The 16,846-nt window shown below is 44.1% G+C and overlaps 2 protein-coding genes and 2 long non-coding RNA genes across 5 annotated transcripts in view; 2 read left to right on the forward strand and 2 right to left on the reverse strand.

Moving 5' to 3' along the window:
• LOC125960315 (uncharacterized) overlaps positions 1-16,846 on the reverse strand; it is a 327,486-nt gene that overhangs the window by 129,490 nt on the left and 181,150 nt on the right. The window lies entirely within an intron of this gene.
• The window catches only part of LOC117195857 (uncharacterized), a 127,714-nt gene that overhangs the window by 71,412 nt on the left and 39,456 nt on the right, over positions 1-16,846 (reverse strand). The gene's annotated exons all lie outside the window — the stretch shown is intronic.
• RPL14 (ribosomal protein L14) overlaps positions 1-16,846 on the forward strand; it is a 95,675-nt gene that overhangs the window by 34,473 nt on the left and 44,356 nt on the right. The window lies entirely within an intron of this gene.
• The window catches only part of ENTPD3 (ectonucleoside triphosphate diphosphohydrolase 3), a 34,611-nt gene that overhangs the window by 9,500 nt on the left and 8,265 nt on the right, over positions 1-16,846 (forward strand). For both annotated transcript variants that reach the window (XM_033401970.2, XM_004277856.4), the window contains exons 4-7: positions 2,807-2,924; positions 10,266-10,416; positions 12,766-12,925; positions 13,855-14,088. In XM_033401970.2, the coding sequence (XP_033257861.1) occupies positions 2,807-2,924; positions 10,266-10,416; positions 12,766-12,925; positions 13,855-14,088 (663 nt within the window). The remainder of the gene's footprint in view (positions 1-2,806; positions 2,925-10,265; positions 10,417-12,765; positions 12,926-13,854; positions 14,089-16,846) is intronic.

The following is a 16,846-nucleotide window of genomic DNA, read 5'->3' on the forward strand; positions in this document are numbered from 1 at the left end:
ATTATAAGTGTTCGCCAAATGTTTATTACTACCATTATTCTCATTATTATAGTAAGAGTAATAATGATGATGATGATAATAAAAATAATAATAAACACATCTAAGAAAGATGATCTTATGACCTTTGCTTTTGCTTTTGTTAGAAGCTCACAAAGTTCTTGAGTTTTGGATAATGGGGTTCATATGTTTCCTTTTGGTTCACCCACCGACTGTATCTTCAGTTCCACATTCAGACCATGTTTGTTTGTTTGTTTTTCTGACACTGCATTAAACAGAAGGTGACTTAACGCTTTTCATCCAAACATCACCCACCTAGCTGAACTGAATGAAATTCATTCTCCCCTTCCCCCTCCCTCCATGGAACCGCAGTGAGTTGCACTGATCTAGGCAAATGAGCTCTGAAAACTGATTAAAGACCAATCTTTTCACTTTTGAAAATGCCAGTGAACGATGGTGGGGTGGGGGTGGATCGTCTTAGTGCAAAGTAGCACTGGGCCTCAAGGCTGTCCCTGTCACCACATCAGCAGGCGCCCAAGGGGCCGCCATTTCTCCTGCAAATCTCAGAGCAAAGTCTCTGGCTGCTGCCCATTCTGGTGAAAACTGAATCCCATTTTCCCGGACTTACAAATGAGGATGGACATTCTTCATTCTTTCAGATCTTGGCCCAGCAGCCTCGAGCATTCTTCATGAAGGGTTGGGATAAAGAAGATTTGGGGACAGACAGGCACCCTCTGGAGTAGCTGCCCTCTTATGCTCTCTCTCCTCTTATCAGTGCCAGGCATGGAGGGGCTGGTGAGCAGGTCAGCAGCAGAGGGAAGGAAAGAAAGCAGACTGATACAGAGGCTCAGACCTCTGGAGTGCCTGGTTTCCTTCAGTTTCAACCTGTGCTTTAATCTCACGGGGAGCCTCTGCCTGGAATAGATTGTGAACAATGCCTCCTCTGTTTGCCATGGGGGGTGTCATGTCAGGATCCCAGGCAACACACATCAGATTGAAGAGCTGAGGTGAAGAGGCTATTCAAGTTCAAATACCAATGTACACAGGATGTTCTATCTTAATAGAATGGAGAAGCTGGAGTAACATTTTTTTATTTGCTCCTATTTCAAATGAAGCAAGCATTCGTGATAGAAAGTTTAGAATCAGGGGATTGGTTAAATCAACTACTGTACATCTCATAGTGAATGGGATGAATGGCTTAAAAATCATGTCAGTACTTTTACTGGTAGGGAAAGATGTTCATGATATACTTTTATTTATTTATTTACTTATTTATTTATTGGCCGCGCTGCACGGCATGCGGGATCTTAGTTCCCCGACCAGGGATCGAACCCGTGCCCCCTGCAGTGGAAACGCGGAGCCTTAACCACTGGACCACCAGGGAAGTCCCCCATGATATACTTTTTAAGTAAGAAAAGAGCATTGGAGAAGATTATGTGTACTGTAATCCTGTGTTGATTTAAAAACATATGTCTAAACACATATGTGTATATGTAGTTGTATGCACAGAAGACCGTTGGAAAAGATATATAACAAGGTGTTAAAACAGTAGTTGGATTTGAGGGGTGTTATTCACTTTTTTCCTCTTTTTCTTGCTTTGCAATTTTATTTATTTTGCTTCACTGATTTTTCTATATAGCCTGTATTTATTGAGCAGCCACGAAGCATCAGGCAAATGGTCTCCTATTTACTTCTGAAAGGAAGTTGCCTGAAGACGAGGGAACCCAGAGAGGTTAGGTCTCTTATGCAATATCAGAAAAGTAGGAATCCATCTGATGTGACCTGCCTCCAGAACCCAACGTCATCTTCCCCTCTGGGACAGGCTAGGCTAACTCAATGGTGGGGGAATTGGGGAAAAGATGCCACCCAGAAGCCTCTGATGCCCTGGGCTGATTCCAAGCCCAACCAGATAGTGACCTAGGTCAGCGTAACTCATTCCAATGTCCCTAGGCTGCTAATGAATGCTCCTTCCTAGGCAGGCCTGGTCCAGGGCCTGGGCTGGGCCACACCTTCAACTGAAGCTCCCTGGTACCTGCCTCAAGCTGCGTGAGATGGCTGGCAATACCCTCCTGTCCATTTGTTCACACACGTCACCTAAGTGGGATAATATGTCAACATTCGTTTGTATTTTAGTTTTTTCCTCCTTAAGCAGGAATACTTTCATTCTGAAGGCCAATGGAGATATCAGTGTGTCACTCCCCTGTGAGAACTTCCTACCTATGGTTTCCTTTTGGTTGTTTATCCCAGGCTGATAGGCCTGGAAGTTTGGAGAATAGAGGGCAGCAGGTGACTGACTATTCATTGTACTCCTGAGACCAAGGTGGCTTCTGACCGTGCGCCCCCCTCCCCGACCCCCGCAGAGTCTGGATGAGGAGGAATCAGGAGACTGTCTGTGCATGCAAGATCTTTGGGGTACTCATCTTCAACCTTGGCTGCATACTGGAATCACCAAAGGAGCTTTAAAAACTGTTGGTGCCTGGGTCCACTGACAGAGATTCTGATTTAATGGGTCTCAGCTGCAGCCTTGGCATTGGGAGTTTCAAAAGCTCCCCAAGTGATTCTAATGTGAGGCCAAGGCTGAGAACTGTGGCCTAGAACACCGGACCCATCTCCCCCCAACCCCTCCATCCAGAGTCCATGGAGACAAAGTTGGTTTAGAGAAAATAGTTTTTTTCTTTTTGGTCAGCTCCCACCTAAATGAAGCAGTGTGGGTTAAGCTCTTGGGAGGACTCAGGGTTCTCGGTGGCCCCCTGGGAAAAGGGGTCCTCAGATGCCTGTCTCTGACTCTCCCTCCCCGCCTTTTATTCAGTATGGAATCGTGCTCGATGCCGGGTCTTCCAGAACCACAGTCTACGTGTATCAATGGCCAGCAGAGAAGGAGAATAATACTGGAGTAGTCAGTCAAACCTTCAAATGTAGCGTGAAAGGTAAGGCCCAAGGGAAGAAAGGGAATGTCCTAATGTCCTTCAGAGGCCTGCAGGAGTCCTGAGATGCTGCCCAGAGGCAAGGACTGAGCACTGGGCTGGGTGTCATGGAAATATGAGACCTTGAGATGGTGCTGCTACTCATCAGTACAGTGACCTCAGGCCAGTCCCTTCCCTTCTCTGGGTTTCAGATTTCTCATCTGTAAAATGGTGGGGGGCGGGTGTCAAGAACTGTGAATGGTGTGAGATTCTACCCTGCCGCACTTTCATGGATGCTGGTGGAAGACCCAAGACTCCTGGGTCAGAAACAAAGGAGAGTTTATTACTCACAGAAATAGCTGTAGCCCGAGTATCAGCATTTTCTTGTGCTGGTTCTGAGCCCCAATTTGCACAAGATGATGTAAAAAGGGCCAGATGGTACCTGCTCGCACAGTGGGTTATGTTACAGAAGAGGAACCCTGAGATTAGGGAATCTGAAACATTTATAATGGGTACCTGCCTTTTGCTCTGGAGGGAAACACTATATCTTCTGAGCCTGTTCATTATGCAAATATCCTTGAAAGAATAGTCCAGAACAAAGGCAGTCAGTGCCTCTGCTCATAATGCATAAACATGAGAAACTCAAGGAAAACTGTATTCCAATAGGAAAATTATATTCCAGCTGGCTGTATATGATGGGGAGGTGGGTAGGAAGAGATAGACAGAGATGGACAATCTGTAAACCAGTAGGCGTTTGTGGCTCTGTTCCAGTAAAGCTTTCTTTATGGACCCTGAAAGTTTGAATTTCAAATAATTCTCAAATGCCACAAAATATACTAAAAAAAGATTTTCCCCACCATTTAAAAATAATGTAAGAATATCTTAGCTCACAGGCTGTATAATAGAAGGTGGTGAACTGTATATGGCCAGTGAGCTCCCGACCCTTGACACAGAACAGCATCAACATCTTTAATGACCCTCCACGCACTCCCTGCCTCCTCCACAACATATTCTGAATGTTAGATTGATGGTTTACTTGTTCTTCTTTAGTTTTGTCCTTATGCATTTAGTTTTTCCTGGTTTTGAAAATGGAATCAAGCACATATTTATTTAATTAGAAGCAAACATTTATTCTGTGATTTGCTTTGTTCACTACCACTGGGTTTTTAAGATTCATCTATGCTGCAATGAGTAGCAATATGTGGTTCATTTTTAGCTGTTGATGAATATTTGTGTTTCCCTGGTAACTAATAAGTATCTTTTTATATATTTATGACTCTTTCTATTTCTGTGAAATGCCTGTTCATGTCTTTTGCTCATTTTTCTACCAAATTGCTTGAATTTTTCCTTTTGAGTCCTAGGAATTCTTTATCTATATTCTGAATATGAATGCTTTGCTAGTATTATTATCATATTGTTGCTAATATCCTCTCACAGTTTATGGTTTGTCTTTTTAATTTCTTCATGATATCTTCTGAGAAGTTCTTAATTTTTATGTAGGTACAATTATCAATCTTCTCCCTTTTGGTTTGCACTTTGTACGTTTTATTTAAGAAATCCTTCCCTATCCTGAGGTCATAAAGATATTCTTCTATCAAAAGTTTTGGACTTCCCTGGTGGTCCAGTGGTTAAGACTCCATGCTTCCACTGCAGGGAGCACGGGTTCAATCCCTGGTCAGGGAACTAAGATCCTACATGCCGCATGGAGCAGCCAAAAAAAAAAAAAAAAAAGTTTTATAATTTTGCCTTTTACAATTAAGCCTTTAGTCCACATAGTCAAGCCCAGTTAGTGAGTGTGTATGTATGCACCACCCTCTTTAGAGCATTATGATCTTTGACTTGGCCTGGATCTTCCCAACCAGTATGTCCTGAATGGGTTCCAGGGATACCCTCAGCCTATAGGACAAGTTATAGACTCTGAACCAGTCCTCCCAACCCAAGCAACCTCCTTCATTTCCCTCAATGAGCTGCCCAAATAGAATACTTTCTTGCAAGTGATGGCATGGAAAAAGTTGGGAAGCAGAATTAGCCTTTCCCATAGGGAGACCAAGAGTCTTCTCTGTATAACCAGGGTGCTTCTGATCATCTGCCCTTCCATGGAGGGCACCAGGAGCTCGCCTTCCCTGGGACATAGGTGTCACAGTTAAGATGTCCAGACAGAGTCTGGGATGCAAGGGGGTGATTAGCGATCCGCACCCATGGAAGAAAGGCGGAAGAAGGAGGATTGGACAGAAAGAGAAGTCAGATTGCAGCCCAGGCCTGACAGAGCTCCAGCCAATTAGAGATGTCCTGCATTGGGTATGAATGGCCTGAAATGGCTGGGCTGTGGTCCCCCCATCACTGTCAGTCATTGGATGTTGCCATCCTGGGAAGATGTTGAGCAAGGCAGCTCTCTGCAGCTGAGGCAAACCCCAAAGGAGCTAACCGCTGAGACACTAAGCCTTTCTTTGAAGAGGCATCTGCACGGCACCTCTCTGGGCTCCTCGCAACAGGGGACTTCCATGTTTTCTGAGTACTGCTTGCATTGTTACCCACAATTCATAAGCGGCAGCACCGTCGCTCAAACTTCAGCCAGAGATCCCATCTCTGTTCTCCTAACTTCTGAGCCATTTCTTCACCCCCAAGCATGAAAGAGGATGCTTTCTTTAGGAAAGAGAGACCAGTCACTCCAAGTGGAGAGGATAATGTACGACAGTGATTAAGACGTCACCCTATCCCTACTGTGGGAACTCTAGAAAATTATCTAACCTGAGTCTTGACTCACTTATCTCTAAACTAAAAAGCATAATAATAGTAATACCCACCCCACAGGTATTATTTGAAGATTAAATGACATAATATATATATAAAGCAGGTAGCAAATCCCTGGCATACAGTAGGCATTCAATAAGTGTTAGTTATTATTAATTATGGGGCACCACACTTTAGAGTTCCTAGTGGATATTCTTGCTAAAAGGTTATTCTAACATAGTTGTAAGATCTGCCTCTATACCCGGGAGGGCAATTCAGCCAAGTCAGTCCTGATGGCCTCGGGCTGTAGAAAGAGGTGGCACTTTCATGGGGAGAGACCCAGGCAGTCTCTCAGGGGTAGGGGCCCTTGGCCCACCCTGGATGTGATTTAGGGGAGGGGCAGGGTCATGGAGCCCACACCACATCCATAAATGGATCTTCCCTTTGATCACAGTAGCCTCAGGGATCCATATATACTCACAATGACCAGAAGACCACAAATTACAGCTCAAATTACAGAGTTAAACTTTGGCAAGTGTCATCCCCTGAAAGACAGGCAGCTTCGCCAAGCATAATTTGGGTTTCTAGTTTCTAAGTTGCAAATTTCCCCAGGTCTCCCCTGCCTTGGCCAGTTTGAGGGGTTGGTGAATGCTTTTTTGCCCTACAGTGTTTCCCGAATGCCCAGGGCCTCAGAAATTTCTTTCTCAGGGGGTCCCTGGTGAGTATCCAGTCCTCAGGTGCTGTTTTCCGTGAGTTCACTGGGTGCTGCTTTAGCTGCTGGTCCCCATGCTGGTGCCTATTGCTCTGGCTGCTTGTTTTAAAGCCATTCCCTCAGGGTCACTTGTTCCTTGCCTGCCCCTCATCTCTTCTGCAGGAGGCACTGCTCAGGGTACCTGCTGCCTTCTCTCACAGGCGGCATTCATGTTTTCCCTTTAAACCAGCAGTTAAAAATTCTTTAAACTCCACTAGAGCCTAAACTTAACCATCTCCTCCACTGAAATACCTTAAAGAGTTGCTCTAGGGACCAGGCCAATACAGTGTTGGAAAGCATCCCTTGCCCATGTCTTTTGCTTTTGTCCGACCTCAAGTAAGTCTTGTGCCAGCTGTCCAACCCTCTCTTCCCAGATTGGAATAGCAGTTATAGCTCTTTTCTTGGGGTTGTGAATCCCAGTATCCCATGAACCTATGAATCCAATCTCCTTTTCCCTCTGGGAGGCTTAAGGAACCTTATGCAAATAGGCCCCCGAGGGACATGCTCAAATACCCTACATTTCCACATTCTAGCAAGGCTCCTAACCAGTTCCTATCCAGAGACTAGCTCTGGCAGAATATATTTTGTTTGCTCTAGATTGGACTACACAATCCCCTTACTATAGTATTGTGAGCTGATGTGAAAATCTCATTGATTGATTGATTGCTTGATTCCTGTACTTAATAAATATTTATTGGGTGCCTGCTGTCTGCCAGTAAGTGTTCTTGACACTGGGAATTCTAAAATAACCAAAATATACAAAGTCTCTGCTGTTACAGAACTTACAGTCTAATGAAGGAGACAGAATAAATAAATGGGTATATGATATCAGGGAGAAGTGCTGTGAGGAGAAACTAAGCCAGCTAGGTGGATAGAGAGTGATCATTCTATTTCATGGGAGAGCAAAGAAGGTGATAGCTAAGCAGAGGCCAAATTGAGATGAGAGAGTGAGCCGTGCACCTGGTTGAGGGAAGAATGTGCTGAGCAGAGGGCGTGGCAAAAGAAAATGCCAAGGGTGACAGCTGCTCAGCATTTTCTAGGAAGAGCAAAGGGGCCGATGTGGCTGGAGCAGAACGAGTAAGAGAAACAAAAGTGAGAAATGAGGCCAAAGCTGTCACCGAGGCCAGCTCATAGAGGACCCTGAGATGCAGTAAGGGGTTTGACATTTACTCAAATGAATTTTCTTCAAAGTATATTGGGAAGCCATTAGGAGATTCTGATCAGGGAACTAACACGATACGACATAATTTTAACGGGTCACTCTGTCAATGTAGAATACGTAGTCAAGAGACTTAAGATTAGAAGCAGGAAAACCAGGGCTATTAGAGCAGTGCAAGTGGGAGGTGACGATTTGGTGTTCTGGCCTAGACTGGTGCTTCTCAACATGGGGCGATGTTGCCCCCCAGGGAACATTTATCAATGTCTGGGACATTTTTTGGTTTTCATAACTGGGGCTGGCCGTGCTGCTGGCATCTAGTAGTAGAGAACAAGGATGCTGCTAACCATTACATAACTCACAGGACAGCCCACAAAACAAAGAATAACCCAGCCCAAAACTTCAGTAGTGCTGAGGTTGAGAAACACTGATTGAGAATAGTTCTGGGGAAGGGAGTGAGAAGTGCTCAGATTTGAGAAGTATTTTGAAAGTAGAGCCAAAAAGATTTTATGATAGATTCAATATGCAGCATTCTGGTTGATGGTGCCTGAACATTAGTTCTGACCTGAGTAACTGCATGGATGAAGGTACCATCTCCTTAGAGTGGGCAACACTGAGGGTAGAGTAGGTTGGAGCCATGGCAGGGATTAAGGAATTTGGTTTCAAATATATTAAGCTGGAGATGCCTGTAAGTCATCTAAGTCAATGGACAGCAAACTTTTCCTGTAAAGAGCTAGAGGATAAATATTTTTCACTTGTTGGCTATATGATCTCTGTTGTAACCATTTAACTCTCCCACTTTAGCATGAAAGCAGCCATAGACAATATGCAGACAAATTAGCATGTATGTATTTCAAGAAAGCTTCATTTATGGACACTTGTACATGCCTAATAGGATATACCGTAAGGACAAAAAGAACTTCAAAAAATCTTAAATTGTTTTCAATAATCCTATAATTGGTGGTAGTGCTGGTATTGTCATTGTCATACTGAGACTGTTGTGTGTGGATTGTGAAATAAAGCTAATGAGTTATTAAGTTGGAGGGGCTGGGAAACAGGCTAGTAAAAGGAAGATAAAGATACAAGATCAATGAATTCAAGGAAGAACTTGAAGTTTTGAATTAGAAATACCACTAAGAATTCATGATGTGTTTTCTCTTGAAATAAAGTTTTCTCTAAGGCTGTCTTCTGGAAAGCCTTTCAGTAAGCAACCTAGCTTCCAAATTTTGAATGCTAAATACCATTACTCAATAAAAGAAACCAGGATTCCTTGGAAAAACAGCAGATTCCAGACCTGGGGCAGGAAATTTATAGGTCACTGATACATCTCATCATATCAGAAAGCAGAAAAGTTCTTAAAGGTTTCTGGGATCATGTCAAAAGGATTCAGCTGCCAAATTGAAGAGAGCGCCACTGGACAAGATAGGCCACCAATAAGAATAGTAACTGCAATGAATTGAAACATATCAAATATATCCTTAGATTCATATGCCCTTAAACAAACAAACGAACAAAATCCCTTATTGGTTAAATTAGGTAGATACTAGAGATGCAATCCATATTTTTTAAGCTGGTAAATAAAGGGAAAGAATCAAGCACTTATCCACTGCCTTCCCTATACAAACTGCATAGGGTAATCAAATAGTTAACGATGAGGAAGTGTTCCTCTTATAAAAGCATTTTAGGTAAAAAGTGAAGCAAGAATGACGGAAATAAAATATCAGCGTTTCATAAACCCTAATGGAGTAATGAATGGACCTAAGCAATGATCATTGATGCCTGTTAACAGCACAAAGAGAGAAACAACCAGATGCTTGTGCGTCTTATTGGAAATGCACATCCCTATAAACTACTCTTTCTGAAAAAGTTCAAACCTGAATCTGATTAAACCTCTGCATTCAGTTACCAATTTATAGAGAAAAACTGGGACCAAATAACATGTTAAATGAATCATGGGGCTGCAATCAGCAAATTCTAGACTGTGGGAAACTATAAGACAAATGAAATTGCAAGGAAAAAAATGTTTAATTACAAAGAAAAATTAGAAAGGGGGGGCAGAATCTATATATTAAAAGAGACTTGAGACATGCCAACCAATTATAATGGATGGAATTTATTTGGGCCCTAGTTCAAACAAACTAGATAGAAAGAGAGAGGTGGAGGGAGAGAGAGGGAGAGAAAAAATATGAATATGAAGGAAACGTGAAACTTAATTAGATATTTAATTATATTAAGGGATTATTTTTAAGATTTTTAGGTAGAATAATGAGACTATGGTTATGTTTCTTTAAAAGAATTCTTATCTTTTAATGATACATACTGAAATATTTATAGAATGGAATGATACCATGTCTGCAGTTTGCTTCATGATGAGAGAATGTGAGAGTGCAGATGGAGCAAGATTGATCATTGTTGAAACTGGAAGATGGGTGCATGGGTTTGTTATACTCTTCTCCCTACTTTTATTTATATTTGAAATTTCCATGATGAGAACTTTTTTTTTAAAGCAGGTCTTGGCTCATTACTTTTTTCACCTTTATAATTCTTTCCTTCCATATTTTGGGAATTGACTCATCTGTGTGACCACATGGAACTTAGCACATACACAATTTTCAGCGCCCTACAAAAACCCATTAATTTCCAGAGCTGATTTATTTTATATTTAAAAGTTGTACTGCTCTTGTTGGTTCCTGGGAAGGCTAAGAAGTGCTGACTGCTTGCTCTTCAGGCTCTGGGATCTCCAGCTATGGGGAAAACCCTCAAGATGCCCCCAAAGCCTTTGAGGACTGCATGCAAAAAGTCAAGGGGCACATTCCAGCCCACCTCCATGGATCCACCTGCATTTACCTGGGGGCCACAGCTGGGATGCGCTTGCTGAGGTAAGGGCTGGAATGGCACAGAGGAGCCCTTTGGACCAAAATAACCAGGAATGTGTTGAATTCTTTCCAAGAATGTAACTCTATTTCTGGGAATAAATCCAAAAGAAAGAAGCCCATATTCTGCCATAAATTTAGGCTTTAAAAGTTGGGAAACTTTTAGTCTTTATCTTAATACTCAGAAAGAAACAGTTCTATATTTGATTCCCTTCCCCATGGTGATTTTACTGAGAGCTTGGAAAATAAAGGAAAGTGACATGAAATCTAATCATGGGATGTACCTCTAGTTTTCTAGAAAAGTAGAAACTGTTTTTGACTCCTGGTATTTTTTTTGAGGTACGCGGGCCTCTCACTGTTGTGGCCTCTCCCGTTGCGGAGCACAGGCTCCGGATGCGCAGGCCCAGTGGCTATGGCTTACGGGCCCAGCCGCTCCACGGCACGTGGGATCCTCCCGGACCGGGCAGGAACCCGCGTCCCTTGCATCGGCAGGCGGACTCCCAACCACTGCGCCACCAGGGAAGCCCTGACTCCTGGTATTTTAACACCTGTGGACAACCGGCTCCACTAAATGCAACCCACTATACTACTAAGCTGTGTAGCTTCTACCCATGTACAAAATGTCACTGAGATCTGCTTTCAAATAATGGAATTTCTGCTCCTCACCCCAAAGCCTTTGGCATTACATAAAAACAAACATCTCATTTCATTCAATTAAGCAGTTCCTTCTAAATTTGTAGCCATGACTTTTAGCCCAGTTGCATTGTTTTTGAATGTCCTTTCTCTTCATTTTTTTTCACCATGATAATACTTCCTTGACCTTGAATTAAAAGAAAAATAGTTTTTTAAAAAAACCCATCAAACTTAAATCTACCTAAATTAAAGGGTAGATGCTGCCCTAAACTTTGAAAATAAGGCTTTCTCCCCAAAAGATGACACTCATTCTGCTTCAAAGCCACTTTGTCTGTGATCCCAGGAATGTAAAATTACATGTATTTTCTTCATGTGGGCATGAAGAAAATACAAAGGAACAACAGAGTCACTTTAAGATGATCACCAAAAAAAATCATGAAGCACTCTCAATTGGACTGAGCCCTTTCCTTGTAGTTTTCCTCTCCTTTTTTCTATTCCTGTGTCCTGGTTGACCAAGTAGAATGCGGAAAGAAGTCAGATTTCTTTGCTTACTCTTGGAATCTGCAGTGTGTTTTCAAAATAATTGCGTTTACCTGAAATAGAAATGTCATAGAAATTCCCTTCTTCTGCCTTTTCTTTCTTATGGAAACAAAGAACCCAACTTTCTTGGTTGCTTTTTTCTCCCAGTCCTCTCCGCGAGAAATCATTCAAAGGCTCTGTAATTTATAGCCCATGACAAAAACCATGGAATACAAAAGTTTGCCAGTTGGGGAAAAAGTGAATGTCGCATTTGAATAAATTAAATATTAATGCCTCCTTGTGAAACTTTCTGATGGTGATCCATTTCTTCTGAGGAACTAGTTGATATTTTGCTAGAAAAGTCAAATATTAAAAAAACAATAATTTGAGAATCTCTGGGATGGGAATTAATAAAACTAGGAAAATTCTTAATTATTTTCCAAGCAGTGATAATTTGCTACTGAACTGGAATGGACTTCTGCTTGTAGCATTTCTCTTTCTTCTTCTTCAGCCAAGAGTGAGCCAGTGCCCCTGGCTTTCTTAACCCACTGATGAAAGGGAAAAGAGTCTCCCAAGTGAGATTTCTTTCATAAAATGGCAGCAGATGAACGATATTATTACTCTACATCATGGGTGATATGAACACTATGTTACCACTCCTCCATGGGTCAGCACACTAATGAATTTCAATTCAATGACAGCCATGATGGCCATCATATCCCCTCATGATGAAGCCCTCCCAAAGAGCAAAGCTGGGACAGCTGAAAACTCATCCCTCTTCCTTTCCCCCTCCCTCCTAAGCTCCCCTTCCTTCTGGCCTGATGAGGGCTTCTTTATATGGTGCCCCAAGAGATTACTTATGCCACTCCTATGCCTTCACCGATCTCCTTTCCTCTGCTGATCTGAGACAGAGCAATGGTGACTGAGTAGGAGGCTCTTTTCATTAGCTGGTTGCTAGAGAGAGGGATAGGAACAGGTAGGGGAGGAGAGAACAAGTGGTATTTTTACTGGTAGCTGTTTTCCTGCTTGGCAGTTTGACAGGTAACAGGTGCATCCTGCCTTGCCTGGGAGGCTTCAACTTGTACAGGGGGTTGCCATGTCTTATATACATCTGGAAAACTGTCCCTGCCTGAAGTGGGTGGAGGGGTTATTTTAAGATCGTTGTCTGGGCACTCAGCCTTTTGTGTTCTGTGCCTTGCATAGGTTGCAAAACGAAACAGCAGCTAATGAAGTCCTTGCGAGCATCCAAAACTACTTCGAGTCTCAGCCCTTTGATTTTAGGGATGCTCAAATCATTTCTGGGCAAGAGGAAGGGATTTATGGATGGATTACAGCCAACTATTTAATGGGAAATTTCCTGGAGGTGTGTGAAAACAAATGCATGGTTTTTAATCTTGCTGTTTATCTTGTCCCCTGTGCTTGGTAACTTAAGCTGAGGTACATGCCAACAGGGCCACCTGTCCTGCATTGTTTCTATCATGTAATGAATTAGGGAAACATCTATGATACAACAGCTAAGAAAAGACATGTATAGCTAGGACAAAGCCGTGGATCCTAAACAGGACCAAATGCATGGGGGAGGGGGAATATCATCATTTTACTAGCTAATAAGAAATTAGAGGCAGGGAAGGATCTAAATCTAGCAGTGGGCTATGAGTCTTTTGAAGGACACCTGGAAAATGACCCTTCCAAGAAGCCCCACAGCCATCTGGAATTTACAGAGCCCTCAGGCAGCTTTCTTCCCAACTCATTCTGTGTCCTCAGGTCTCCTCACATTCCAGTCTCCATACTCCCTGCTCCTTTGGTGCAGAGGACACCATACTATGTTCAGCCTAAGACCTATTTTCTTCCCCCTTGAATACATTTTTAATTAAATTAAATTAAATTAGTTAATATTTTGGAAAATTCACATAAAAATCCACATTTCTAGCTTCTCCTGCCCCCCTCACTCCCCAAAAGTTGGAGGAGCTGGTCACAGCAGATTCACATTCCTGTATGGCAACAACGAACTGGAACAGAGTATAGCTCATGCATTCCCCAGTTTGCCCCAGGCCCCACCATTCCCTACTGTATACACCTCATTCCCTATTGTCTACTCACTCATTTATGTTGCCTGTACAGTCCTTGTAAGCATTTGAGTTCACCACCCCTGAAATAAAGTAGAGATCTGGCCCTGAATGCTTCCTATGTCATATTTCTTAGCAATAAGAGATGGGTCTTGGGTGAAGAACCCTAGCCAATCAGAGATGGTACCTTTGGTCTTTTTTCTTGTTTCCTTTTCCTACTGTGTAGAAGAGCCTGTGGCATATGTGGGTGCATCCGAACGGAAAGGAGACCACAGGTGCCCTGGATTTAGGCGGTGCCTCCACCCAAATATCCTTCGCGGTAGAAGAGAACGTGGGGCTGAACACAAGTGACATCGTGAAGGTGTCCCTGTATGGCTATGAGTACACACTCTACACGCATAGCTTCCAGTGTTATGGCCGGAATGAGGCTGAGAAGAGGTTTCTGGCAATTCTCCTTCAGGTACCTGAGCCAGGGGGCAACGGGTATTCCCTCGGGGGTCTTAGCTGAGAGGAAGATGCCTTGCCTTCTGGGGTCTGTCCTTTCCACTCCAATTAGAAGATGGATGGAAACAGCAGCATTTTCCTGTTTACTTGTGGGCGTCCAAGTGCTCTCTCTCTCTCTCTCTCTCTCTCTCTCTGATGTGTTGACCATTTCCAGTGTATCTGAGTCAGAAGTCCAGGGAAATTCCAGAGCTCCAGATGTTTTATAAATGATTCAGGACTTGGGATCCCTTTATGGACACAAGCTGTTTTAAACCAGTAGCTAAATAAACCTGAGAATGTTGAGACTCCCCTGAGTGCAGACAAAATAATAAAAGTGATCATATGGGAAATGCTTGCTGACAGGGGAGAGGGCAGAGCCCTCCCCAGGCTCAGGCTTCTTTTACATGAGCCTATATTAGGCAGATTTCATGCCCTTTATATGTTGGGGTCTTAGAGCAGCCGAATTCCATCACATCAGTCAGTAATTCATATGGTAAATGTTCCATGGCACAGATGGCTACTTCAGGCATCAACTAGAAGGCTGTCACTAATATGAACTTGACATTAGTACTGTATGTGTCAGCAAGGGCACTAGCACCATGGATGCGACCTGAGATCCCAAACTCCAGTGCTAAGGGGACATCAATCTCAGCCATGGCTGAGAAGGGAAGATGAAGATGAAGGGAACACGAAGGGAAGGAGGCTTGATCACCTAGAGGGGCATGGGGCCAACCGGAGGCCACAGATCCTGGCTTCTGATGGGGCTCAGGGGAAGGAGACAAGAGCTGGGTCAGCCTATGAACATAGTGGACACAGCATCAGTAGCTTAAGCCCCACCACTGCAACCTACTTTGGTCATTGAAGAAGGAAGCAGTATTCCCCAGCCATTAGCCTGTAGAAAATTGGGCTGGTTTACAAAAGTGTCATCAGCAGAAGTCACATCTTCAGATCCCCATATTTACTGAGTAGCCATGCAAGGTAGGTGGTGAGAATTCACCCTCCAGGTCTGGCCCTCTTCCCAAAACTTCTCTTTCAGCCTCACAGGAAAGGCTGGAGCGCCACTACACATGCATGCCACATGTATTGTTGGGAGAGCCTGAGCACTCCTGGGAAGGACAGAGCGGGGACCCTGCAGGCAGCCCTGAGCTACACTTCCATGGCTCAGAAGACTCAGTGCCCACTCCAGACCCTCATATCCACCCTACACTCAGCCAAACCAAACCCCACATGGAGCTTAACCAACCCTCGTTAACTGGGGCTCCTCTTTTCTCTCTCTCCTTTTATTTTTAGCAATACTTATTGCCCCTTCCTCCAGCTCTGGCCCTGGTGGGGGTGGAGGGTGGAGCAGGGGCTCCTCTGAACTTTAGACAGGAAAAGGGAAGCAGGTGAAATCACCTTTTTTCCAGAATGAGTGGAGGTTTGAGAAGCTAACCTCTTAAATTTGACTGACACTGAGGAAGAGTGTGTGTGTGTGTGTGTCTTTATGCACACACGCCTACAATGTTTATTAAAGAATGTCTGTGTACCCAACAGTCTACAGTAGAGAAGTGAATACTCCACCTGGATGAGGTCTCATTTGGGTTTGAGAATGCAGGTCTCAAGGTGTGAGCCCAGGACTGGGGGCAGAGGTGGGAGACCCCAGCCCCTCACTACAGATAGTCAGGTCACAGGGACAGGGTGTGTCTACAACTTGCCTGATAACATCTGGATGCCTGAGAGGGTGGCTCTGCACTGTAAGCCTTCTGACTCAGGTGAGGGGAAGAATCCAGGTGTGATGAGGATCACCCACAAATGCATGTCCCGACTTGCCTGACCAATACTTTCATGTCCGAAAGATGTGTTGCCAAGCCCCAACTTAGAAGGTTCCCAAAGATTACTGCATCATGAACTGCTGAGTAAATGCCACCAGTCCAGGACTCGTTTCCCGGTCTGTAATATAAGGGGCTACAGAGTGTGGTGAGAGTGACACCTATATACTTTGCAAATTATTTTCTTAAAAAGGAGTCTCCAGTCACCCCAGGGCTCAAGTCTCACTCTGAGAGCATGTTAGACGTTAGGGACATGAATTCACTTTCTCTTCCTCCTTAAGTAAGACGTAAGTATTACTTAAAGTAACACTTAAAGTAATACTTAAGTATTTATTTATTTTTGGCTGCGTTGAGTCTTCATTGCTGCATGCTGGATTTCTCTAGCTGTGGCGAGCGGGGGCAACTCTTCGTTATGGTGCGTGGGCTTCTCACTAAAGTGGCCTCTCTTTGTTGTGGAGCATGGGCTCTAGGCACGCGGGCTTCAGTAGTTGTGGCACGAGGGCTCAGTAGTTGTGGCTCGTGGGCTCTAGAGCTCAGACTCAGTACTTGTGCCTCATGGGCTCAGTTGCTCTGCGGCATGTGGGATCTTCCCGGACCAGGGCTTGAAACCGTGTCCCCTGCATTGGCCGGTGGATTCTTTTTTTTTTTGCGGTATGCGGGCCCCTCACTGCTGTGGCCTCTCCCATTGCGGAGCACAGGCTCCGGACACGCAGGCTCAGCGGCCATGGCTCACAGGCCCAGCCGCTCCGCGGCATGTGGATCGTCCCAGACCGGGGCACGAACCCGCGTCCCCTGCATCAGCAGGCGGACTCTCAACTACTGCGCCACCAGGGAAGCCCTGGCAGGTGGATTCTTAACCACTGCGCCACCAGGGAAGTCCTCTTCCGTTTTTAAAGTAACACATGTTCAGTGAAAAAAAAAATTAGA

This window comes from Orcinus orca, chromosome 10, assembly GCF_937001465.1.
Source record: "Orcinus orca chromosome 10, mOrcOrc1.1, whole genome shotgun sequence".
NCBI lineage: Eukaryota > Metazoa > Chordata > Mammalia > Artiodactyla > Delphinidae > Orcinus > Orcinus orca.